The sequence below is a fragment of the Ambystoma mexicanum genome, chromosome 1p (assembly GCF_040938575.1).
Source record: "Ambystoma mexicanum isolate Mex_15411 chromosome 1p, UKY_AmexF1_1, whole genome shotgun sequence".
Classification (NCBI taxonomy): domain Eukaryota; kingdom Metazoa; phylum Chordata; class Amphibia; order Caudata; family Ambystomatidae; genus Ambystoma; species Ambystoma mexicanum.
Window position 1 is genome coordinate 69,502,332 of NC_090921.1, and position 27,475 is coordinate 69,529,806.

General features: G+C 44.8%; 1 protein-coding gene across 2 annotated transcripts in view; it reads right to left on the reverse strand.

The window, feature by feature from the left end:
- Window positions 1-3,960: 3,960 nt before the first annotated feature.
- The window catches only part of LOC138566180 (olfactory receptor 2C1-like), a 31,889-nt gene continuing 8,374 nt past the window's right edge, over window positions 3,961-27,475 (reverse strand). For both annotated transcript variants that reach the window (XM_069643228.1, XM_069643220.1), the window contains one exon: window positions 3,961-5,791. In XM_069643228.1, coding sequence (XP_069499329.1) covers window positions 4,834-5,763 — 930 coding nt within the window. In that variant the 5' untranslated portion in view covers window positions 5,764-5,791 and the 3' untranslated portion in view covers window positions 3,961-4,833. The remainder of the gene's footprint in view (window positions 5,792-27,475) is intronic.

Here is a 27,475-nt window from a genome sequence, read left to right on the forward strand (position 1 = left end):
CGGTATTAACATAGTGGCATAAACGGGTCCATTATTACCGGACCCAGAAGTAACGTCATGGTGCAAGAACGGGAAATGCACCGGCGGCCATCTTTAAAAACACAATTCATTGCAATCCTCCAAAGACTGGACTGTCTCAGGCTAAACTCCAACACATTGTGCCATTGATATCTTGGAGTGTTGGGGGGGGAGGGTGGAGTGTGTGTGTGGGTATGTGGTGCGGTGTCGGGGGGTGTCAGGGGTGTTGGGGCGAGGGGGAGGTTGGAGGGGGTGGAGGGTGTGTGGGGGTGTGTGGGGGGTGTTGGGGCAGTGGGGGTGGGGGGGGTTTAGGATTCATTCACATTGTACAAACTATCAGTTAAATCCACCCATTGTGTAAAAAACATCTCATGAGTGGACATTGCTTCTTTGGTGTGTGACAATGTATTGCTTTACAGTGCACTGTGCCCATATACCCCCACACCCAGTGCTCAGAGTCCCACATACATGGCACCCTCTGCATCCCAGTACATCATAATGATTGGTCTATGACCGATTGGCGCACAGCACGCCCCACAAGTGTATCGCGTCCTGGCCGATGTCCAACATCTACTGCTTCCTCTCCTTCAACTTCACCTGGCGGTGGCTGGTCCATGTCAGGTGGCAGGGGTATGTTCCGCCAGATGCACATGTTGTGTAGCATGGCACATACCATGATGATCTTGCCCATCTTCTCAGGCCCGTAAATGAGAGCGACACTGACCTGCTGAGGCAGCAAAACCGTACCTTCAACAGGCCAAAGGTCTGCTCAATGACCACATGCGTGCGTGTATGGGCACGATTGAAGTCCTCTTCGCGCCTGTTCTGCGGATTCCTGACAGGGGTGAGGAGCCACACCTTCAGGGGATAGCTAGCATCACGTGCATGGGAGCAGAAGAAGGTATGTTTAAGGATACTGCTCAGTTTCCATATGTGATCAGCCTGTACATCGTTCATGTTCACATGAAGTTTTCCGTCGATGGCAGCTATTGACTTCACATCTGCACAACTATCTGCCCTGTACAGTACTTGCCAATCCATGGTGCTGGCCTTGGGTGACGTACATGACTTAGGGGCATTGACATTGGAACCACCAGCCACCCAGATGGATTGACAAGGTCCATGATGTACACACATGTGAGGGCTGTGTAGCAGGGGATGACTCCAGATGCATGTTGGGCAATGTTCGATACATTAGGCTGCTATACTACATGATATTGCTTGTTCAGACTATGATGCATATGGGTCATTGTAGACGCCATGCACGTGACCCTCGACTTCTACACACTTGTCACATTAAATGGTACAATGTGAATGTTGGTAGTGCCCGCCAATATTGGGTAGAGTACCTTAGATGATGCATGGTGTCGACTTGCATGCTGGTACTCATGTGCTGTGGGCAATGCCCACGCCGACGCACCGATGTAGGTGTTGCTCACTACTTGATGTGTTCAATTTGATGCATCCTTGTTGCATGTGTACTGCCATTTTTTTCATCTGCACATGTTGCCATGGTATTATGCAGTGTTGCTGTCATGGAGGGGCAGTGACATTGGAAATACCAGAGGTGGAATTGAATCTGCGCACTCATGGATGATTATACTGCGAGGTGCTTCAATGCGGTCATGTGTTTTCAGCTTCGTGGACATGTGATGGTGCATTGTGGTGCTGAGGGCATGGTCAGGTGATGTCCGGTGGACATGTTCAAGGGTGTGTGCTGATTGTGTGTGTGACATTTACACATTGGTGTGTGGTCAGAGTGCGTCAGGCTCCATTGTCTGTGTCATGATTCATATTTGGTTGATTATGGGCACAGTTTTTGGCAGCATGGACAGTGTCCAGACACCCCATTGATGGCACTCCCATGGCCCAGAGTGCAGTCTCCTTGCGTATGCATGTACACCCCCAACACTCTCCCATGGCCGAGAGGGCAGTCTCCTTGCGTATGCATGTATGCCCCCCAACACTCTCCCATGGGCCAGAGGGCAGACTCACCCAGCAGCCGGCCATGTCGTACGACATCTCCTTCCATGTAGCGGGGTAGTGAGGAGTTCTGCAGCACCATAGCATAATGCGTGGATCATGGGTATCTGGCACAGCAATGTGTTATCATCTTGCTGGCATCACACATTATCTGCACATTGATGGACTGGTATAGCTTCCAATTGAGGTACACCACCTCCACGGCATGTGGGACTACCAACTCCATGTGGGTGCAGTCGAGGGCACCAATTACATTGGGCATGCCTGCCAGTGCATGAAATGCTATTTTAGTGTCATTCGACTCCTGTGGTGTCCGAGGTAGGGATATGTAGGCCCTTGCGTGATTTAGGAGTGCATCTACCACTTAGTTTAGCACACCAGAGAAACATGGTTGCGAGATGCCATGCAGCTGGCCCACTGTATGCTGGTGGGTGCCTGTGGCCAGGAAGTGGAGTGCAAGTGGTATCATTTTGGTCTTGGAAGGGGTGTGGTGTGTGGGTGTTCTCCTTTTGTGCTGGCCCAGACTCCATTGCCTCCACCTGTGCTGATTGAGTGCACCTGTGGCAGTTGGGTACACAGCAGAGTGCTGTTAACGGGTGATCCGCGATGCCGGAATTGCCTGCATCATGGTGGCCCTTCTTACCGGCATCTGGATGCCGGTATTTGCATGTCCATGCTACTTGTAATGTCCTCTTCCTTGCGGCATACCGGTGTTACTGGCACGGCGCTTGCTGGCATGCCAGTATGGTGGTGCACGGCCACAGTGTAGCACCGGCATCTAGGGTCCTAATACAATGGCCCAGTAATGGATGCCAGTATTGCCTTACCGGTACCGTTATTACCGGAGCGCAAACATTGTAATGAGGCCCAATGACATTCTCACGGGCCATGAACAGTAAGGATGTGTAATTAACTATCGTACTTGGCCTGACAATATTTGAGATAGTGCAAGAGCTAAGACATAGATAAGGAAGGGAGGGGCGAGTGGGAAGGCATTGGAAACAGACAGGCAACCACCGTACTTGGCCTGACGACATTTCTGGTAGAGGCAAAGAAAACAAAGGAGAGGGAGATGGGTGCAGAAAGGGAGGGGAGGAACAACACAAGCAACTATCATACTAGGCCTGAAAACATTTCAGATAGTGGAGTGGGTGGGGGGGAAACAAGTAAGGGGAGGGGGAGGAGACAAACGAGGTTGCTATCATACTGGGTCCAGGGACAATTCTGATAGAGTAAGTGCATAATAGAAAGTAAGGGAAGGAGTGGAGGAGATAGGAAAAGGGAGAGGAGGCGAGGACAGAGAATAAGCAGTCAAAAAGAGTGGAGAAGCAAGAGGGGAGGGAGAATACAATTGCAGAAGTCAGTAGTAACACATAATTTTGCAATCCAGGATACAAGATGAAGATGGGAACAGCATGATTCAGGGCCACCATGAGAAAGTGTGATGCACCGAGAATCAATGAGGTCCATAAAAGTCAAATCCAGCATTGGCCACAAGACGGTGATGATGAAACCAGAATGTATCTGAACAGACTCTTGCAGAAGTAGGCTGCAGGGGGGCATTTTCCTAGTCTCTATAGGGGCTATGGAGTATACTGTCTGGAGTGGCAGTGGATGATTGTCACGATTACTTGTAGGCAACATCTCAAGCCTCCTAACATAGGGGATAAAGTTGATAGCACAATATATGGAATGTATAGTAACCATTTTAGTTCCACATTTCCACATGTAAGCTCCCGGAATATCACTGGCAGTACGTCCGTTTAGCATCCGTATATCACATTTACTCAAAAAACTTGACCATCTTTTTCCCGACCGATGTGAATTGGAATGAGATCATTTAGCCTTTGATTTTACAAATTAATTTCCTTCATTTCCTTCATTTTTCTATGGAAGCAGCATTGGGATCACCCGCAAGTGACATACAATCAATATTATCTCTACCACTGGTGACATTAGTTGATGGATGCACTGACTACGATCACTTTATTATCAAACTTAGTCGGAGACAATAAGTGCTGGGGCTCAAAAATAAGTACGAGGGCTGAGCCCTGGCAAACACAGCCACAAATAAAGCACTGGTGAGGCCTACATTTATCGGGCCTTGTGCACATAACATAACCTACAATCTTAAATCATGACATGCACCCTAAAGGCCAACATTTCATCAACCCCCCTGATGAGTAATCAAAGAGATGCTCTTGCATCACCATAACAGAGGGCCAATAGAGGTTTCCCCTTTCTGCCAGGACCACTCACCTTCGCCACCCCATTGACCCGTACCTTAATACACTAAAGGCCCACAACCATAGATGAGCATATAATCAATCAAAAAAGATTGTAATCAGCATCAAGAGGTCATGTGAATCACAAATCTGGTTTATAAATCCCCGTAATTGAGCATCCAATAAACTCCATCCTTGACGTTTTAAGCCACAACCAATAATAGTTTGGCTAATTATATGAAGCCTTGGCTTGGATACATTACTCTTTATGGTTTCATTTATTTGCAGTTTCATTGCTTGCGCTGCATTCCCTAGGATGAATAGAGAATTAAAGTTCTGCACTGATGATATCCTGGCAAAACATAACCCAGCAGTATTTCAAGGAAGCTGATAGGCTGAATAAACATTGTAGAGGCTCAAAGAGATCACAATGACCCTTCACCCAGTTCACCCTATTTTGCATGAGTTTGTTCTACACATCATGTAAAAACAAAGTTGAAGATTTTGAACCTTCCATTCACCTTAATCCATATGTTTTTTTTATTTTGCAGACCAAGAACTGTATTCCAAGATTTGTAAAAGAAAAATATGCTATGCTCTCTCAGGCCTAGTTATACTGTTTCTTCATACCAATTGCTTCCCTAAGAGCCTGTTTCACTTCATGATTCCTAAGAGTATAGATAAGGGGATTTAACATGGGTAAAAAAACTGCATAAAAGAGTGATACAAATTTATCTTGTCTCCTTGGACTACTTGATAGTGTCAAATGTGTGCAAGCTCCGGCTCCAAAGAATAGGAAAACCACCATGAGATGTGCTGAGCATGTCGAGAAGACCTTTCGTTTCCCCTCCACTGATGGTATCTTCAGTATAACCCGAATAATATGTAGGTAAGAGATGAAAATGATTGTGAAGGTTACCACACCTTCACTGCCAGCTAACGCGAAGAGCACAATTTCATTTCTTAGAGTGTCAGCACAGGCTAGTGGCAGCACAGCTGGAAGTTCACAGAGGAAATTGTCAATCTTGTTTTGTTCACAAAATGATAGCCGCAAAACCAGAAAGGTGTTTATGAAAGAGAAGAGGAAGCCACAAAAACAGGAAAAGTAAACTACCTCAATACACAGGCGTCGGCTCACAAGGACTGTGTAACGTAAGGGGTGACAAATGGCGATGTAACGATCATAGCACATGGCAGTAAGAATGAAAGCATCTGTAACTTCCAACATGAGCATCACAAATCCTTGGACAATGCATTCATTGAAAGTAATGTGCTTCTTTTGGTCCCACGTGTCTTTTAACAATCTAGGGACTGTTGCAGATACAAGGACCATATCAAGGCAGGACAAGACGCACAGGAAGCAGTACATAGGGGTGTGGAGCTTTGTGCTGGCAGCAATGACCATAATGACAGTAGCATTAGCCAATAGCGCAATGATATAGATGAGCAGGAAACCAACAAACACGGTGACTTGGACATCTGAATGGATGGAAAATCCAGCAAGGATGAACACCATGTTTCTGGTGTGATTTCTCATGTTCTTCCTTCATAGGCGACACACTGACCTGCAATAGAAAGTGATAGCAAGACAATTAGAGAGATCATCCGGGGCCTATAAAAAATAGGCACATTAATTGGGTGACAGCATTTAATTTTTCTTTTAAAAAGCAAAGACAAGTTTTACACATTACGATGCAAAATGGAGCATATGGACCTGCACCATTTTAATACCACAGGACTTCCCTTTTCTTTTTGTTTGTGGGGCATCCTGTATCGGGGATACATTTCAAGAGTAAGCATGGTCGACTTTTTTGAAAGACCTGGCATTGGTTAATGAATGTGAAGAACAATATTTGTTAACAGTACCTACCTCCTGTCGCCTGAAAGATATCTGGGCCCCATATAGAAATGATCTATGTGATAAACCACCGGACAATGACTCCTCACCTATGTTCAACCCCTAATTTTGTATCATAAAGTATGTGATATTCTGTCAATGTCTCTTACTTAATGTATGTTGTGATAACATGTTGAACTTGATCTGCGCCTGTCCTGCTGGGTCTCTCTTTAAAATAAAGTTTAAAAAAAGAGTAATCATGGTCGAAGGATATCCCATTTTCTACTCTGGGGTTCCTCAAGAGCGCCAATCATGCTTTTGAGAGTTCTGTTAAACATTTCAACTAAGCCATTTGTCTGCAGATGATAAGCTGAAGAAAACTCATAAAAGACCTTGCTCTCCTTCCACATGGCTTGCATGCACTTGGACACAAAGTTGCTGCATCTGTCAGATACAACCTCTCTAGGGAAGCGAGCACTGATGAAAATGTCAAGCAATGCTTTTGCAACTGACCTAGCAGCTACGGTCGTAAGTCGGGTGGCTTATGGAGGTATGGTCAACTAACACCAGATTAAACCTGCTGCCAGAGGATGTTGGGGCTTCAAAGGGGCCAACAATGTCAATATCTACCCTCGAAATGGTACATCCACTGCAGGAAGTGATAGCGTTGGAGCCTGAATTGTTGCATGACTTTTTCCAGTGATATTGCAAGTGGCATTGCAGTGCTTTCTATCTGGACCAAGATCTTGGGCCAGTAGAAGTGCATGTCTAACCTCTCCTTAGTCTTCTTGAGGCCACGCTGACCTGCAAGGGGGACATCATGTGCCAAAAGGAGAAGGAAGGGTCTCACTTGAAGGGCACCACCAACCTCCTTTGGTCTCCTTCAGTAGACTCTGTGGGCTCACTATATAGAAGCCCACCTTCCCAATACATTTCCCAGGAGGTTGACCCTCAAGCTGGGAACAGGCATTTCTCCTTAGGCTTTCCAAAGGTCGGCACTTACTAATAATAATAATTTAGCATTTATATAGCGCTGCAAACCCTCAGGTATCTGAGCGCTGCTTATTATTACCCACGGTGTGTGGTGCTCATTTATCTACCTTGGAAGGATGAACGGCTGAGTTTGGCCCTGCCGGGATTTGAGCCAGCATCAGCAGGCTCTGCACAGATGTCAAAGCGAGCGCTCTACTCGCTGTGCTATCGGACCGGCTCAACCCTGTCAGGACCACCTTAAGCAAGCATGTTTTGCAGTTTAGGATGGTATTGGGGGTTCAGGGGCTTGGCCAACTGCTTCCACCTCAGTCGTAGGTGAGTTGTGGGTAACATTCTCTTTCCCTCTTTTTGGTTTCTTTACTCCCTTGGCCTTGGGTTTCCCCTTCAGTTTTTTGCTTAGCTTTGGACGTAACCAGTGCAGTCTTGGTCTGAGACCTAGTGCAGGGCCATTGTGCTATATCTCCCACAAGACCTAAGTCGCTGATATAATTTCCCAGCAGGACTCTCCCAGATAAATGCCTCTGAGCTCTCACAGGCATTCTAACTACTCCACCATTCACAGTTACAGGCATAACTGGGAACTTGGGAGGGGGCCATCAGCCAACTTAGTGGGCACCAGAGGGACTCTGGCTAGCTCCTCTGTCTTTCCCAAAGTGAAATTCACAACAGTTCTGCTGGCTGCAGTGTCCCTAATGGCAGAGGTTGCTACACCATTTAGCATGATACTAGCCTTAAAGTAATGCTTTGTGTTATCAGGGACGGAGGCATACGCCTCAGCTACTCTGGGTTCAATGGATCCCAGGGAAACTAAGACTACTTCTGATCCTATCTCACAGGGTAAGGAGTCAGAAGCGAAGCATGCCCCTGTGAGTACTTCTTCCTCATCATGGGTAAAGTCCCGATTCACTGAGTGGACCCCCAAGATTTTGACCTTACATCTGGGATCCCCCTTCATCTGGTCATTGGCAGCACCAACCACACATGATCCACTGGGTCTTGGGATGGAGAGGCTTGGAAAAATCCGAGTTGTGATTGGGGTGATTAGTCCCACTACCCTGTACATGGTCATGTGGTTTACCCTTCTTACACATTTTATGGCCCTGTTGGGAGGAAGATTGTTCAGATGACCCATCCTCTTTCTCTTTTTGCTTTTTTCCCTCCTCCTGCTTCCCAGAAGCAGCACTGTCCTTATGGGACACCCCATGGGATACCCATACATCTGCTTCAGTGGCCAACCTCTTAGCATCTATCTCCTTAGAGTCAGTCATATGCTGCTTAAGCTCAGGGGAACATAAGGCAAAACTATGTTCCAGCATAGCCAAATTAATCATGCCTTCAAATGTGGTGATATTATAAACCTCCTCCCAACCAGTCAAGTTATTTCAAGATTCTGTATGTGATCCGAGTACTACATTCTATTTTCTTGTACTGAATCTTTTCAAGTATTGGGCAGGCGTCGTCCCAAACTTCAAGATCAGGGTTCGCTTCAATGTTTCAAAATCTTTTCTCTCAGTCTTTGACATGAACACAATGGCACTGCAGGCACTGGGGGCAGTCTACTGAGAAACCATCATACAAACGGAGCAGATCTTTAGGAAATATAGGATGTGAGGTGGGGCAGAACCATTCCCAGACCCTCTTGAGGAACTATTGGCAGATTGAAGCTCGGCAAGCTCCAACTGATGTTCCCTATCTTTTTGTTCCTCCACCTTTTCCATCTCCAGCTTGGCCATGTTAAAATCAAGTTCTTTTTCTCTAAGCCTTTGCTTGTGTCTCTTGAGTTCCAACACAGCCTCAGCCTCAGAGGAAACAGATGACCCATTGGATATAACATCCTCCTCCTCATCCCCTCTCACTGTGATGGCAGCAACATGCATCGCAAGGCTGTTACTGGTAGCAACCTCAGCACCTTCTGCACTATCATAGGAGTAGAGAGGCACAATTGTACTTTCCTGCCAATCTACAATCGTTTGGATCAGCTCAGTGTTTGTGCCAGACGTAGTGATTCCTCTGTCAACACATAGCCTTCTTAAAGTTTTGAATTTAGAAGCATCTGAAGTAAAAGTGACTGATTCCATTTCATAGGTTTAGCAGGTGGTTTACCATTTCCTAGCTAACAAATGTCACTGTGTTACTGTATAATTGTAATCCAAGTACTACATCAGTGTTCAACAGCAAAGTACCTCAGTTGTTATCCCACCGCTGTACACCAATTTGTTATAATGGATTTCTAAACTCTGCTCAGAGGTTTTGGAGGCTATCTTTGTTAGTGAAACAGGGGACACTTCTAGGAAGATGGGTGGACCAATTCACTGTAGCTTGGAGAGCAGTCAAGGCTATGTCTCAGGAGGAGTGGGGTGATCAGTTAGACACCAAGAATTAACCTCAAGCAGTAGTATACAAAAATATACATTTTATTAGGCCCAAAAGAATAATGAAAAGCAATGTAAAAATACCACACAAGCATCACGCTATGTAACATATATATAGTCACTGTAGTCAATGCAATAAAGGTCTAAACTTCACCAATACCTGTAAGGGAAAAGGGCAGACCATCTTTATAGCATAGACAATCTTCAGAAATGAAAAACCATAACTTTGTAAGTCCAACCCTACAATGACTGGAGCCTTGTATTCAATGTTCGATGTGCGGGTAAAAGTGCTCAGTCATGCGTAAAGACACAAGACACAAAACCTTCTGAATAAGAGACAATGAAATCCTAGTCCAACAAAAAGTAAAAACCCTGGGAATTCAATTGGAGACTTCGTTAAATGCAGATGCCCATGTAAATTACCTAAACCAAACCTGCAACTACCATTTACGCCTCCTCAGGAATATTCGCCCCTACCTCACAGAAAAGAACTGCGCCACCATCGCTCGTGTAACCATCCTGCCCAGACTTGATTATTGTAATTTGCTACTGAGTGGAGCCTCACTTTCTAATCTTAAGAACTGCCAGATCATTCTAAACAATGATGTGCACATTGTTGAAAACATCCCCCGTAGAACTCACATATCAGATCACAGAAGAAATCTCCACTGGTTAACAATACAGGAATGTATACGTTTCAAACTGGGCACCATAGTTCATCGCTACCTCTTCGGCACAGCCCCTTAATACCTTAAACTATTGGTTCCCCCGTATCTCCCTACCAGAACCCTTTGTTCATCCAACCAAGGACAAATACAGGGCCCAAGGGCCTAACGCAGAAAAGGTCTATGAAGATTATTCCCTGCTAGAGCAGCTTCTTTTTGGAACACACTGCCACTTGCCTGATGTGAAATCCTTCAGAAAATCATTGAAAACCTTTGTTTTTAAATGACCTAAGCTCCTAACATAGCCCCGCCTCAGAGTAAACTGCCCTGTCTCTTTGTGTTTTGTCGCATTGTCATTTTGTTTGCGCTCTTCACATGCAAATTTGATTGCTGAAGTGAATGCAGAAGATAGAAATCTGTATAAACTATTGAAGAGCCAGAAAGATTGTAATGTCGACCTGGAACTTTTTTGAGAATTAAGAAATTTGAACTGATTGTGAGTTGGCAAGCAGGACAAGTTGAACCTGGGAAAGAGAACCCTGAGTCTTCTGGAACTGTGTTGTTGCCTTAGGCAAGGGAACCCTGATGCTTTTTTTTTTCAGAACTCTGATGTTGCCTTGATGGTGTTATCCAGGAAGCACTTTTGTAACTGTATTGTCTTCTTGGGGAAGGGAAACCCAAGGCTTTTTGTAACTGCTTTGAACTTGGGGAAATGGAGCTGGAAAGTAAGCCAAGAGCTGGAAGAAGATCAGAACTTTAATTGGAAGACTATTTCTTTTATTGCTGACATCCCTACACATTGTTTATCTTTAGCTGTGAGGGCAAGTATAGGTTTTGGACAAAGATAGACTTTTAAGTAGAATCGGACTATCCTTAGTTTCTTTAGGTAGGGAAATCCCACCTCAGCATAGGGCAAGTTAAGCCTAACACCATCTTGACATTTAGGAAAACAAAGCTATTTTGTTTGAGCCTTGAATCTGTTGTCTATGTCTTGCTTCATGATGCCTTCACAGTACCCACACACGTGACCTGCATTAGCCTCCAAAAGAAGCGGCTTTCGCAGGCAACTTCATGCCCAAATAAAGAAATCCCAAGTCATGAAGACCAAGTGGAGGGCCAACCGACAAAATAGCCAAAGAAATGGACAAAAGACCTCATGGCACGGGCATGATGACAGACACCTGCCATAGTCATGAGCCACACGTGGTAAGCGTGTTATGGCTCGGTGAAAAGTTACTAAAATATACGAAAAAAAAGCTTCTGCTACCACCAGTCCATTCCTAGGCACATTGTCCAGTCACCAATGCTTCCTTTGGGGATATCTCGTGCCTGAAAACACAAGGACTCATTGTGCAGTACTGAAAGGTACTTTGCACAATGATGAAATGTTGCCAAAAGTGGAAACACAGTCAAAGAGAAACAACGTTTCACAGTACTGACAGACTGAAGGACATGTCCATTTCCCCATAACAATGAGCGACAGCCCATGAGAGCGCAGCTGAGGGCTTCCTTGTCTTGTTTGTTGTCATATATCTGATCCTCATTTGCAGGATGCTTTCCTGGTCTGCAATATCTTGGTCCATAAAAGTGCTGCTGGATCATTACTGTCACCTATCACCTGCTGCATCTGCAGCTGTCTCTATGTGTCCTGCATCGTTTAGCAATGATACTCTGTAGAGTGGGGAGTGGTGTTTCTAGGCATCGGTGTACCATGAGGTGAGGCCCTTCCTGACTGTGCACGTACACAAATGTTGCTCTTCATGCTTATGTCCACACCTGATGTACCTACCGTACAATGACGTGGGGCTTTTCCTTACTGTGCACCCACATAATGCTGCTCGTCATGCTTATGTGCACACCATGCTTAGCCCCTGTACCATGAGGTGTGGCCTTTCCTGACTGTACATCCAGAGAAAGGTGGCTCTTCGTGCTTACGTGCGCACCTGACGTAGCCACCCATAGCATGAGGTGATACTTTTCATTCTCATTTGCACACCTTGCCTCATACCATGAGGCGAGGCTTTACTGGAGTGTGCTTTCACAGTCTGCCCTCATGCTGTAACTTTATGCATGGTCCTGCACTTTGTGGCCTGTGCTACTGCACCTGTACTGTAACTAGCGCCTAGATGCCTCAGGGCTTTGTGGGCTGTTATAAATGTAAAAATAACGAAATGTGCTGAGTCACGGTACTTGTGGCTTTTGATCCCCCTTACACTACTGCCAAGCTGTATTAGCCTCCGTGGGCATACAGATGCCTGGACACAACATCAATGTAAGTACAATTACTGTCCATATGCCCAACAAGGTAAGTGCCAAGCCTGGTAAATACAAAGGCAGTAATACTGGTACATCCACCCCAGTCAGTTTCCAGGTGTAACTTTAAGAACTCTCACACAAGTCACTCATTCAACATTCCTAGTGACCTTACCACATTCACCTACCCATACAGCACCTCTCCCTCCATTAATCATTAATACAACCAGAACAAGGAGCTGTGCCTTCGCTTCATCTGCAGACCAACTTCAACCTATTTGGCCTGGGAATCCCTTAGAGCTGCAGCTGTCTCTGCCGATGGCCTGTCCTTCTGGGTGGTAAATAGACAACGGCCTATAGCGGGCTGGTGCATGGATACTGGTGCACGCTCTGAGCATTCAGGCTTCCTCAGCCTTCCGTATAAGTTCACAAGCGTTTTCGGTTTAGCGCTGGAATTACGGGTAAGCCGTTAATGCTGGTGTGTTTTCACAGGTGCACATTTACGGCTCAGTACTTGGAGCCGAGTAGTCTTTTATTTTCCTTCTCATTTTTCCTGTGCTTTTTTTCTTAAGTCATGCCAGTTACCAGGCTACAGTCCGGGTAGGGGCAGGCACGAATAAGGGTAATGTTTTGTGCAGTGGAGGGAACACTTGAGGGACAGGGTCCCACTAGTCCCCTGCCCATTGTTTTGGGTAGGGTGGTGCCCCTGATGCAATCACCAGTACGTACACCCTGCAGGAGTAACAACTGTTTGTCTGAAGTTTTAGCAATGAGTGCTAAGAGCAGATTGAAGCTGCAACAAAAACAGCTTGTCTGCTCTGAACTTTCGAATATCAGTAAAGATTCCCAGAATGAGTCAAATTCTGAAGAATATGTTGGTGCCCCTTTGATATTAACGCCCAGGCCCACACAGCTCTTGAGAGGCTGAGGTTTTAGAGCCCTGTTGTCCTCTTCAGGAACAGTTGATGCGGAAGCTCGGGGCTTGTCCGAACATTACGGATTTCCAGAGATTGGTGGAATTGGTGGGTTCCAATAATCTCACCTCCTATTTGCCTGACCCAGAGAAGTCCAACATGAGTAAGGAAAACTCCACACAAACTTCCCCTTCTTCCAAGAATTACCGGCAAAAGGGCTGTCAAAGAGACCCTATTGAGTCCAGTCATGCAGGTGTGCCTTTGCAGGTGAAGACTTTCCGCACAGCAATTAACCAAGGGGAAAACATATCACGAGCAGTCCCTATGCCACTGAACAAGTAGGCTCTGCTGGTTGCTTCTCCACTTGGTAAGGACCTCCGACAAAGGAAAGCTAAAATGGCCAGTATCACTGATCCCATCTTAAGGAGTTTTGTCTTGGACCCGCGAAATGTGGGTTCCCATTGTCACCATTGTTCCCAAGCCCAATCAATATGAACTTAAGGAAGCCCTGAAAAAAGAAATGTTGGCATGGTTTAATTCCAAGCTAGGGACTAATTGTGTAAGAACGCAAGACCTAAAAGTGCTGCGTAGAATTCAAATCACTAACTGGTGTTCAAGCAATAACACAGACTGCATCATTTTGGGATGTGGGTCTAGCAGTCTGCCGATGTACTTCAATAGAATTTCTCTCTCACAGCAAGTAGGCTCATCTACGGCCCTGAGAATTGAATTGAACTGAATTAGTGTTTAATTATTTAGCTCCCTTGGTCGGACTATATTCTCCCAGTGGCACTGTTCTTTGATCCACCGTCCCCAGTTTGGCCTGTGCTACCATGTCATTGTAATGTTGAGTTTTTCGTTTTTATTTATTTCAGTTGTCTGTTTCTATTATGTTCTGGTCTTTGTCAGATGTATGATTTATATTACGCACCCTGATGCCCAGGGGCTTTCGGCGCTATATAAATATACAAATAAAAATAAACAACCAGAAGGAGAAAAGACCACCACAAGTTCCAAGGAAACTCTAGTAAGTCTACATGCGGTCAGTATGTAAACTAGTTAAGAAACTCCACAAACAACCAAAATGGCACTAGGCAACTAGGAAACTTGCCTAAAAAAAACAAAGGGGACCCACAACTAGAAACCAGGACAACAACCTGAACAACAACCAAGGAAAACAGCCCATTGACAGAATAGCACAGTTACCACTGGACTGCAGATGACCGACAATGGAAACCACAGGAAGAGCCCATGATGGAAATGGTCAAAACGTGGATGTAACTTCCAACAGCAAAGGAAGCTAGGAAAACAACCTGGAAACACACGCTCCACAGCATTCCTGAAAATGGCAACACATCACCAACTACTCACCCCCGCCAAAGGAAAGAGTATCACAGAAAGCCTGCGTAAAATTGAAAACAAAGCCAGCGATCCCAGAAACAAACTGATCATAGCGCCAGCAAAACCTACGGCCTAATACATCCGTAGACAAAGCATACCAAACTAGAACGGTAGATGCAACCATAAAACAATATGCTGATGATTGAGGATAGCACTCATAAACCTGACTCCTCCTGTATTTACTTGCACCAAAGACCCCTTGCGGAACACAGCACCACACTGTATCCCAACTGAAATGAACACGGCACCTCACCGTATCCAATGACAGCTAAATACCCAAACACACACACACACACAAAACAAACCCCACCAATGCAACCCTAGTAAGCAAGCACACTGGAGGCTTGACAGATGAAGACATTACATTTCCAGCCTAACAAATCCATACCCTAGACCTACCATCTGGTGAAGATGAAGAGTACATGCTGCACACATACAGAACACAGCAGCCCCTCACTGCACCCTTTCAACACAACCGGCTGTTCTGAACCCTAGCAGTACCTCCATGCAAAGCACAACAACGGCTGCAGCACCTCACTGCAAATACCAAAACCCAGGCAGCACCTCACTGCAAATACCAACACAGGCAGCACCTCACTTGAAAACTTCTAACCCGAAATATAACACAGCACGTCACTGCATCCCAACACATGAACCATAATACAACAATTGCACCCATAACACACCCAGAACCCACCCAGCCAAACTGGGAATCAAACCAGCGGAAAACTCTACAAACAACACAAATTACATGGAAACAATGCAACAATATCCAATACATATAGTGCAACCCCTGGAAAAGGAACCTTGCTGTGCATACCCCACACCCATACGTCCTCGACCCAAAACACATGTCCCAGTAACCCCCCGCACCCACATGTCCACAATTCCCCCATTGAATGAATACAAACAAATGTCCACCATAGAACCCAGGCATCCCTGCACAAACATGCCCAAAAACAAATTTTGCCACAATATCCCTGCACCCTAACGTCCACTATAGCACCCCCAAAATAACTGATGAGGACTACACCAGAAGGCCACAGCATACATATGCCATCATTAAATTACAGGCCTTTGAGCCAAACATTAACCCACAACCCTTAAGGAACAAACCTAACCTCATACATAGAGGCCACAACACAACAACAAAACACCTCAGAGATGAAATAAAGTCCTTCCCCAACACAGTTCAACTGAAAATGCTCCTCCTCCATTAAGGTCTAATTTCCCGACCGTGAAATCAAAATCACACAAGTCCGGATCCAGTTCTTTTAAATTCCTTTAAAATTTCTGAAGAGCCCCTTTGCAAGATTGTAACCCCCAACCAGACTACCTCTCCTGCACACACCACAACCTTGGGGTTGTTCAAATGTTTCATATCGAATGCCTTTGGCAGACTCTACAATACCAGCTTCTTGTAGATCACTCAGGTGCTGCGTACGCCGTAACGCAGAACCACCTCCTTCATGATGCCTGCGTTCAGGGTCGCCCTCTGCCGCCTCCCAAAAATGCCCCTGCTCACGTGTTCCCCGCTCCAACTTTGCGGCCAGCGCCACAGTCCAGAGAAAATAAGGTAAGAAAGAGAGGATGTCAAAAGCGGTTGACAGGTCAAGGTGAATACATACAGAGGATAGTTAAATATGGTGGCAGAGAGTGCAGAGTCAGAGACATGTAGATGGACTGACTGTCTCGGTGGAGTGTGTGGTTGAAATCCAGAATGTAAGGAGGGGGAGAAGAGAGTGGAAGTTGAGAAAGGGGGATGCCAGAGTGTTAAAAGGAACTAAAAACATTAGAAGGCAGAGACGAGTTAATAGCGTACATTTTCAGGATAGTGTTGAAGCATGCAACGCCTCTGTATTTCAGCTGTGTTTTAGCTGTCCAGTTATTCCATTTTCAATTGTGTGATGCAATTGTAGCATAGCTGTGAAGTGAGTGTGCAGGAGCTGTAGTGAAGCTGTCAAACAAACATGTTGCTCTGAAGTCTTTCTTACAAGTAAAGGGTTTTGATTCACACCATAATCACATCCATAATATGCAAATGAGCCATATCTTAGTTACAGCCTCACACACTTCCGGTGTCGTAGCAACCACTAAAGCTTTTGGACAGCTTTCCTGCCAGCCTCTACCACAGCTTACTGAAAGCCTTCCTGACATCCTGTTGCACATCTGTAACCACAGCTTTGGGGCTTTGCTGAATCCAAAGCACTGGGCTTTTTCCTTGAACTTCTCAGGTTCTTGCCTTCCACATACTTGGGAAGCGCAGCCAAATTCTAAGGACATGGCTGCCATATCATTGGGACACCCCGTATATTTTAGGGCATTCCAGTGCATCTGTTCTTCTGCCATGGTAAAGCAATTACATGAGACATAGCAGTAAGAATATTCTCATAATTCCTGCAGTGTGAACTAGCAACCTACACTGCAGCAATGAAATCTGCAGTGTTTATAAGGAAATGGTGTACATGCATGTCCCCTTCCCTAAGTGCAGAATCTTAGCAGAGATTCTGTTGGCCATGAAATGATCTGAAAGCAGCTGGCCGCGCTGAATCGTATATGGTGCAGGGTAAAGCAAAATGGTTGCTTAAAAAAAGGACAATTTTAAAAGTGCATCCCTATTTTAAATGACACAATTTCCTGAGCAATTCAAGGCAGGGAAATGGTTTGTGATCCAGCACAGCAAATCTCTCTGGGAAAAGTTATTTTAAGATGACCACTTCTGGTCCCCAGTCTGGAGTCCTTGCTTACCCTGGAAACTGTTAAGATGGATTTCTAAACTCTGACCTGGTGGGCAGAGGTTTAGGAAGCCACCCTAGTTTAGTGAAACAGGGGAACAGTCTGGACAAGCCAGACGAATCTAGGTAGCTTGGCAGGCGGTCAAGACTAAGGGCCTCATTACAACTCAACATAGTTTACGCCATGGTGGTAAAGTCACGGCCCAGGCGGTAACTTACCACCTGGGTCGTAATGAGGCCCTAAGTCTCAGGAGGGGTGAGAGTGATCGGAAGACCACAATGAGCACACACAGCAACAAACCACAAATTACTCTTAGACAAGTGTATATGAAAAATATCTATATCAGATCACATATTGAGTCATCAAACATGGAAACCACATTTAGCCATTTCGATTCGTTTTATAGACGACATCTTTGGAATTTGGACGGATACAGAGACAACATTGATGGAATTTTTCTCATTCTTGAACACCATTGATGAAAGAATTCAGTTCACCCATGAACATTCCCAGAGCAGCATTCACTTTCTTGACGTGAACATACAATCCATGGAACACCAATACAAAACCAACATATATACGAAAACAACTGATTGAAATAACTTACTTCACAGACTAAGTTTCCACGAACCGAGCTTAATCAAAAACCTGCCATACAGCCAAATGCTCAGAGTAAAACGCATTATCAGTGATCCAATGGATTATGATAAGGAACTTCAAGAAATTAGTGAAAAATTCTTGAGACGTGGATACAAACAGGAAGAGATAGCAGATGCAAAATGCAAAGTGGAACAAAAAAGCAGAGATGAATTACTGACAGCTACAAGAAAAGTGAAAACTGAACCACCGTTGGTGTTTGTCACCAGATTCTCAACACAAAGCGGTCGTATCAAATCAATCATTAAAAAGCACTGGCAATTGTTGTCCTGTGACCAGAGGACTGGAGAACTGTTTAAGGAACCACCAACATTTGCCTACCAACGTAGCAGAAACTTTCGAGACAGCCTGGTGCAAACAAGACAACCAAAGAAACAACTGGACACCAAACACATTGGAACTTTCCGGTTGTAGTAACTGCAGTTATGTACATAAGGGATCAACTATAAACCATCCTTACACTGGAAAAAAGATCATGTTGAAATCATTTGCCACCTGCGAACCAACAAACATTATCTATGGAAGTAAGTGTCCCTGCGGACAATTCTATGTAGGGCAGTCTCAAAGAAAAGCGAAACTTCGCTGGAACGAACATTGTTCGTGTATACGCAACAAAAACTTGAATTCAGCTGTTGCAAAACATTGGCTTAAAGAAAGACATAATTTGACACAAATTCGATTTTTGATTTTAGAGGTAGTTCAAAGAAACGAGCCACATGAAAACATTCTAATTAGACTCGACAGAAGGGAATGTTATTGGATTGATAAGTCGGGGTGTCTAACTCCACGAGGATTGAATGAAGAAATTAATTGGGCATGCTTCCTAAGAGGAGGCTCTAGATCATATGGCAATGAGGGCTATAACAACAGTGAATGAGGTTGCGCTGATGTTACATAGAATTTTATCTACACAACTATGAGATCCAACGACATTGAGGAGGGTACCTAAGAGTTTGTACAACTCATATGGTGAATTACAGAAGTACTATGCATAAATCATTTCATTGTATATCTTCATCATTGATGGCCTTTTTTAACTTGTTTTGATCATTTACAAATGCATATTAGGTAACGAGCATTTGTTCCCAAAAACAACTTAAAGAGCTTCTACTTATGTAATTTAGAAGCTTTTCTACACAACTGTGGAATCTAATTACATTAAGGAGAGTACCTAGTACCCTGTACATTTTATGCAGTAAACTAAACAATCACTACGCCCGGGTAATTTGGTTGCACATTTTTAAGGTTTATGGTTGTTTTCAACCTTCCGTGACCATCTACAAGTGTAGATCAAGCAACAAGCATTTCACTAATCTATATTTATTCTATTAACATCTTTTTAAAGAAATGTCTTCATGTATAGACGATGTGTCTAAATGTATTCACCCTAAAGCACTTAGTCAATGAGGACATTAATGTGGACTCGTGAGACCATATTTTTCATTAAACCCACCTTAGAACGTTTTGCTAAGTTAGACACAGGTACGCCTATAACGCACTGAGAACAGAAGTCTCCACAACACACACAACTTTATGTTCACATGGATACCCCAACCGTCCCGTCTCCCCGTTTCCATGGGGACACGGGACGCGAGGCGTCACAATGCTGGGAATGTCCTACGCGATTGCGCATGCCGCACGGGGTTGCCATGGAAACCAGAACACAACTTTAATCAGTGTTTCCTACGCAACGCTCGCTCGCGTTCAAACTGTCTACACGCCGAAAGAATATCAGCATATTAAGTTCTATCTGCCCGCTCACAAAATGTAAGACAACGAAGGCTAGCTTACATGTATACTAAAAGTAGGTTATTTGATTATTTTTCTAAAGAGCGTTCATTGACAGAGAAACGTAACATTCATACGGGTAAGCCTTGAATCCTTTCTTTAAGGTGCACGGCAACTCGAACGAACTTACAGAAATTATCAGCATCTCACTAAGGGCACGTTATTTTTGTTCTTATCATTTACAGTTGAATCATTGAATGTGCAGGGTTTTCTGCCCTGCAATGGTGTTAGACACCACAAAGAATCATGAAGAAGGTAATTTAGTTTAACGTCTGACATGTTAAGAATTGTGAACAAAATGTTCATTACCATGATGTTTTTCAGTAACACCTGTCTAACGAGGATACCATGTCGTTGTTTTTTTCACCCCAAAATCATCTCTTCAAAAATTCACTTTTGGAATTTGCCATTAATGGGTATGTACTTTCACATTTGAATATCTTTTTCATATATTGGATTATTATCACCACAATGGCCTACTATAGTATTAATGTATATATACTTGTGAAACGTTTTCATATCATATACACTACATTTGATTTGTGATTTGCGGAACATATGATGGATGTATCTTTTGATTTTTTTCAATCTTTTCAATTGATGTATTAGTTTTTGAATATATTAGTGTGGTTAACGCCCTGAAGAAGAAGATTCGCTCCGAAATGCATTGGCATTAAAATAACTACACAAGAAACCATATAAATCTGCTTCTTGTCTGAATGCCTAGCGGTGTACGATTTGTGAATACATTGCGCATTTGAATGTTATCACTAAAGGATAGTACTAAATACGCATATAAATACGAAGAAAGTGTGAAAAGAACTTTGATCAAGATTACATGAACTCTTACAAAGTTATTGAATAAGCTCCATGAGAGCCAACAGGGAGCGCCAAACTTAGTTGGATGAGCCCATTCAACTTTCTTTTGCACTATGAAAAATATCTATACATTTATTGTCGGCCGGACCAATTGACAGAAATAGGCTTTTGTTATATAAAAATAGTGACCACACAAATATTATACTATATAATTTATATACAATGCGTTTCCTTATGCGACAGAGGAGTAAAACACAGCCATAGCCTGTTAAGAGAATGGTGAGTTAACACACTAGGATAGGAGCATTAGACAATTCTTCTTAGTCGTTCCTTAACTTTCGAATCCAGCCCTAAGAAGTGAGGGACCTTGTGCTCAACAGTACAGCTCAGCGTAAAAATGCACCATATCTTAGTTACAGGCAGGCAGAACAAAAAACGGTTCTTCTTAGGAGAGCAGTAGCAAGTCAGGAAGGGGGTTGAGGCGATGAAGAATTGGTTCCCACTATTCAAGTACGGCCTTGCCCTTGGCAGCAGAGCAGTTTCCAAAAGTTGAGAATAACTAGGGAGCATAGGCTAACCCAGCCAAAAGCAAATACCTTTTTATGGATATTGGTGCGTAAAAGAGATTAGTTGTGCCAGGGGGCCACTGGTAAGTGATGCAAGTACTCACCGACCCTCAGCACAGTCCTGACCAAACATTGCCAGTTTACTCGAGATCCCTTGTAGGTTCGAGTCCTGCAGTTTCGCGACTCTCTGACTCTCGGTGGCTGCAGGACAGAACGATTGTCTGTGACGGTACAGTTGCCTTTTCTGAGCTTCCGAAGGAGACAGAAAGAACATTCTGGTACAGCAGATGTCAGGGCACAGGAGAGCAGGTCAACAAGACACCTACAGCGACTGTCACCAACTGGTAGTGACGCGGGAATCACAGATGTGTGCAGCGTTACACACTCTCCGAATTCGGGACCTAGAGGCGCTTGGCCTACAACATTTGGCAGGAGAGGGTACAGGACTACATAAGAGCGAGGCCCCAAGTCTCGGGTTTCGACTTGGGACGGCAGTGATTCTGTTGGATTCCCATTGGTGGAGCTGGACAGTTCACTGAATGGCCCAGGAACACTTCCGAAGGGGCTCGTTCAGCAGGTAAGCAGGCGCGTCGAGAGTAGTTGTTCGCATTACTCCAAATGGGCAAAGCGCCCTTGCAGGCTTTCTTGATCGATGAAGAAAACAGGGGTCCGGCAAAACAACAGAGGGCTTAGAGTGCCAACCCTCTCAAAGAATCGGCGGCGGTTCCAAGAGTCTGTTTCTTCATTGCAAGATACTTGGCTCCTTCTGTAGTTTGGGGAAAACTCAGGTGATAGACCTGGAATGGATGCAGAGCCCCTTCTTTTATCCAAGATTAGCTTTGTACCAAAATCGAGAACTTCCAATCGAAGATCTGCTCACATTAATGGATCCCAGTCGTGGACCAATCATGGCCCATGGTGGTGCCAGTCATTCAGGCACTCCAGATATCCTGGCACCAGTAGTGTGGTTTGGGACCAGACAGTCCCAACCCACTTCCTGGGCATACACACGTGACATTCAGGAGCCCACGAAAGAGATCACTTTTTTTTGTGGGGGGTGCATGTTGAAAGGGCTCACTCCCCACTTTACCAGAATAAACTCAGAATAAATGACACATCCCAGTAGGGAATGAGACCAGGAGAACAGATTGCGAGTTTGCCAAAGGTTTATAAGATTCGGCATCCAGAGAACTCTGCTGCCCTGTGAGTGCTCTGGCAAACATTACACTCATAAAGGTTTATAAAACAAAAAAGACTTCATCAGTGATATCAGCTATAAGGGTTACAAAAATACAATACTATTGGTTACAAGGTGACAATGCATAGCAGCCTGTAGGTGCTGCTTTGTCAGGATTGGCTGCTCCGTTGGCGGGAGGGTGAGCCTCACGTGGTTCAGCTGGACTGGCCTGGGTGGAATGAGTGTCAGGTCAAGCTGGTGAAGCGGTTGAAACTGGCTAAGCTGGCATAGATACTAAATCTTGGCATACAATAAACACTGAGCATCAATATACCTTTGAGTAAATCTTGGAGGTTTACACATTGCACATACATCACTACATCATTTTACACTGGGTCATTCATGAGGTTCGAGGTGTGCGATGACCTGGGGGTTGGGTTGGTCTGGCACATCTGGGTGAAATGGTAGATGGAGTGACACATGTTAGTTTGGGACAGGATATACCGTGACAGAAGTCTGAGTTTATTGGGGTCACTATGGAGTGGTCAGCCCAGTGGGGACACATTTCTGTTACATCAAGGGAATACCTTAGGAGGGCACAGGGTTCTACAAGCAGTTATTTTCCACCAGCGAGGGTGAGGGGTGTAGGAGCAGGTTTGTGGAGATGGATGAGCTACACGGCATGGTTCAGGCGGGCTCACACACAGGACAGTGATCTCAGAGGAAGAATGATACGATACATAATGTTCATTGTTGCAGTTAGCTTCAGTGCATCCGTGAGAAAGGGACTTGGACCGCACAGAAAAGGTGGGGGCGGCTGGTGCTTGCTGTGCGTGGTGCTGCAGAGGGGAGAGGAGACTTTGTAGTGCCGAATTGCAGCCTACTCCAAAGATGGAGTCGAGGGTACACAAAATGGAGTCCAAATGTGTCTTGCAATAGTCCCACCTCTGCTCTAGCTGAAGCATTATTCCTCATGGCGGCAGAAGGGGAATGGGGGCGTCCCCCACTAGTGCAAGAGCAAATGGTTCATCTTGTGTAGAATGTATGTGCAAATAAGGAAAACATGGGTTAGTCTACCTGGGTGAAGGCAAGGGGCAAAATGGCCATGGGACAGAACAAAAGTGTGGCTCAGCCATTTTCGGACCTGGCCACAGTCTTGAACCAAATGCGGTAAACACAATATGATCCTGTAAAAAGAAGTAAAACACTTATAAAAGTAACTGCTGCCACCGGTTCGTCCCAGGCACTTGTGTAATCACCAAATCATCCTTCGAGGGTGTCTAGGGCTATAAAACAACAAGGACCCCAGCACATGGTACTGGAAGGTACATTATGCACTGTTAAAAAGTTACCTAGAAATGGCAAGCAACATAGTCGAAGACTAAGGGAAACATAGTTTCCTAGTCCTGACAGTCTGAAGGATGTGTCAGTTTTCCCACACCAAGTGTGCAAAAGCCCAGTGGAGCCCAGCTGAAGGCTGTGCACCACAGGCAAAAGTCAGGATAGGATAGCCACACCAAATAAAACAGTTTGAGGGGTTCACAAATGGAGGGAAAATTACTCATTGACGAAATATTCCCTAAGAGAAGCCCATGGAATGCTCTGCACAGCTCTCTTCCTGCTCTGTGCACTCACAATGAAACTGCTCTTTCTGTGCGGTTGAGCTGCCAAGTCCTTCTTAGCACATGCAGAAAAGGGAAGCAAGGACAGCAACTCCCTGGGTCCCAGTCACCAAAAAGTGGACGAAATATGCATTTGAAAGCAATAAGCAAAAAAACGCAAAGCATTTGTACATCCTAATAGCAAACAAAAAACAAAATGTGCTTTATTAATTGAAATGAACTTCTCACAGTGCAAATAGAATCCTATCCCAACGTTGCACACTACACAAAAGGCCATTGTAAGAGCTGGATATAAAGCTTTCGACAAGGGAGCAGGCATTGTGCCCTCTTTCAGATGGGATTTTGGGTTAGTGAAACTGGCTTCTCTCTAGAATTGCTAGCTTCTCTGTGGCACTCAGCGTGAGCTTGAGCAAGCAAACTTCTGCTCCAGCTGAGCGTTCCCTGCTCAAGACCCAACTTCCCAGCCTCAGCATCCAAAATTTGCCTACCCGCACCAATGGAGTCCTTCTGCTCCCCACCAGCTCCAAGTGCTATCAGACTCTTATGAACACATGGTAGGTGTCATATTGTCACATAACTCCACCAGGAACATGTAGGTGGAGCTCCAGAACATTTCAGTGGATGGAAGACAAGCTGTAAACTGAAGATAGAAAAGGAAGTGTCTCCTGAGACCATGTTTAAAGGTTGGGGAGCTATTGCCTGCCCATTCAGAATCAACTCCTACATAATCCAACTGCAGGCTACCACAACACTGTGTTTCCCCATAGATCACACACCTATAAACATACCACAAAGTGTAAATATTGTATTTATGGATAAAAGCTGAGGGAGTTGCTTATCTGATGAAAGCCTAACTGTTAGTGTCACAAGAACAGAACAGCTTAACTCTCAGATCCTCACTCTCTGGTCTGTAGCGGGGTAGTGTGCATCCTCCAGTGGGCGACTGTAAAAAATTACATTTTACAAGTAGCAACCCACTTCCAAGCCTGCTTCCACACTGCCACACCGGGACCTGCCTCCACCACCTGACTCCCATACTGCAGCAGTGCTGCATGTTTTCCTAAGCTTGCATTACTCAATCTGAAACGGCAGACTCAATGATAAACCAATCCACCATCACTACCTGTTTCAGTGGTGTAGATGTACACCAGCCACAGGTGGTACTAAGGAAACCGTGTTGTAGAATATTGAAGAGAAGTGAAGAGAGCAGTGACCATCAAGAGGCCTGTATATGAACACAATTACAATTAGTCAATGGTTTCCCAGCACAACCCTAGGAAATACAGTACATTAAATGTGTGCTAGGTTCACCTGCATTAAAATCCAGAACAGCTTGGGAAAAAGTTGAGGATTAAGCAGGAGAGACTAAACCACCAGTCATCAGCACAATTTCTGAACCAAACACCAATCAGGAAGAAATCCCTTCATCCCAGAAATATCAGAGACCAACCACTGATGGACCAGGTATTCAGGTGATAAGAGTGTCTGTCAGTGTCAGACCTTCTTGTTTTTGGCTTCACTTTCTGTCTGGAACTTCACTTCCAGAAGCCATCTTAGAATGGTGACATCACCACCTGCAACCATTTTGGATTAGCACAATCTCCAGCCAAAAGCCAGAAGAGGCTGCTGTGGGAACACCAATCATGAAGAAATTGCCTAATTCCAGTAACACCAGGGACAATATCACAGAGACCAACAACTGATGGACTAGGCAGTCAGGTGATGAGAACATGTGTCATCCCTTCTGGTTTTTGGCTTCACTTTCTATCTGGAACTTCACTTCCAGTGGCCATCTTGGATTGGTGACATCACTTCCTGCAGCCATCTTGGATTGGTTACATCACTTCCTGCAGCCATTTTGGATCAGCACAATCTCCAGCCGAAAGCCACAAAAAGCTCCTCTGGAAACACCAATCATGACTAAATCACCTCATCCCAGCAACACCAGGAAACATATAAGAGAGACCAATCACTGATGGACTAGGCTATCAAGTGACAAGAGCGTGTATCATCCCTTCTGAACACCTGTAGGAGAGGTGTGATCTAAGGAAGATGTGCAGCATATGATATGTGTAGTGTAGTGGGACAAATAGGTAGTGACATTGGGTACTAACAGCTAGTATAGGGGTGAATTTAGTGGAACGAGCTGTTGGGCCGCAGGCTCTGAGTGTATTGTGTAGCTCATCAGAGGCACGAACATCACTGACAGAATCTTGCGGGCTTCCAAAAAAAGCAAAATTGAGAGCTGACAGCAGTGTTTTGCAATGCAGAGGGTGTGGCACGATGGGCCAGTAGAGTAGACGAGTCATTGTCTTGAGCAGGAAGAGAGGAAGGATGAAAAACCAACATTTTGCGGAGGTGTTATGCTGAATACGGTCTATAGGTCATTTACGCTTGGGCTGGGAAGTTACACGAAAAGGGGCCTGAAAGGTGCTGGGTGCTGGAAAGTTCTTGAAAGTTCTTGCACGTGGTATGACAGATTACAGCAGATGTCATGTAAAATGCTAAAGGGAATATATGGGGGCACAGCATAGGAGGCAGTATCTGCTGACAGGCTTAAAAGGAGGTGAAAAGAAAAAGGAGGGGTTCTTCTGCAGCTTTTCTTCTGCTTGTTCTTCCTCGGTCTGTTGGCTCTCCTTGGGTCCTGATTTTCAGGGCTGCTAGCTGCCTTTGGACTGGGAGAGGAGCTGCTTCTGGGCTGCTGGTTGGATGAAAGGAGGGGGCCATTCTGTGTGGGCTGAGACCGGTGTAGCTGCCGAGAGTGCTGTTTGAAGGCTGCATTTCGAATCGGGGGCAGTGTCCTTGCAGAAAGTGGCCGATCGTACTTGTCTATAAGAAGGGCCTGGCCAGTCAAATAGAAAGCTCAGTGTGAATATAAATAGGTTGTTAAGTCTATCAATTAGGACCCCCTTCTGCAGGATCTTATAATTGGCAATGTGCTAGACTGGACACAGAAGGCAGACCTATTTTGATCCTTGAGGTAACAAAGGATTAACACATTTGGCAAGAATCCAAAGAAGCTAGCAGAGAAGTTGTTTCTTTCATGCAAAAGGGTTCAAGATCTCTGAATTTCAGAAACACCAATCTGCCAATCTCACAATCTTGCTACTAACCTAATGTTAGCTAAGGATAGGGGAGTAAATGAGAAATAAAACTCTATTCATAATGCATGTGCTTTCACAGCCAAAGTGCCAGCTGCAATGTGACAGGTAAGAGGGAAATCACTTACATTGGATGTGCAATGCTGATCCAATGTAATGTTTATTGATGCAGAGTGTGTGTTTCTGTTTTTATTTGCATGTGCTCAATGTAAAGTGTATTAATGCACAGTGAGTTTTCCTATTGTTATTCGCCTGTGCTCTATGTAATGTTTATTGATGCAGAGTGTGTTTTCCTCTTTTCTCACATGTGCTCAATGTATTGCTTATTGATGCAGAGTGTGTTTTTCT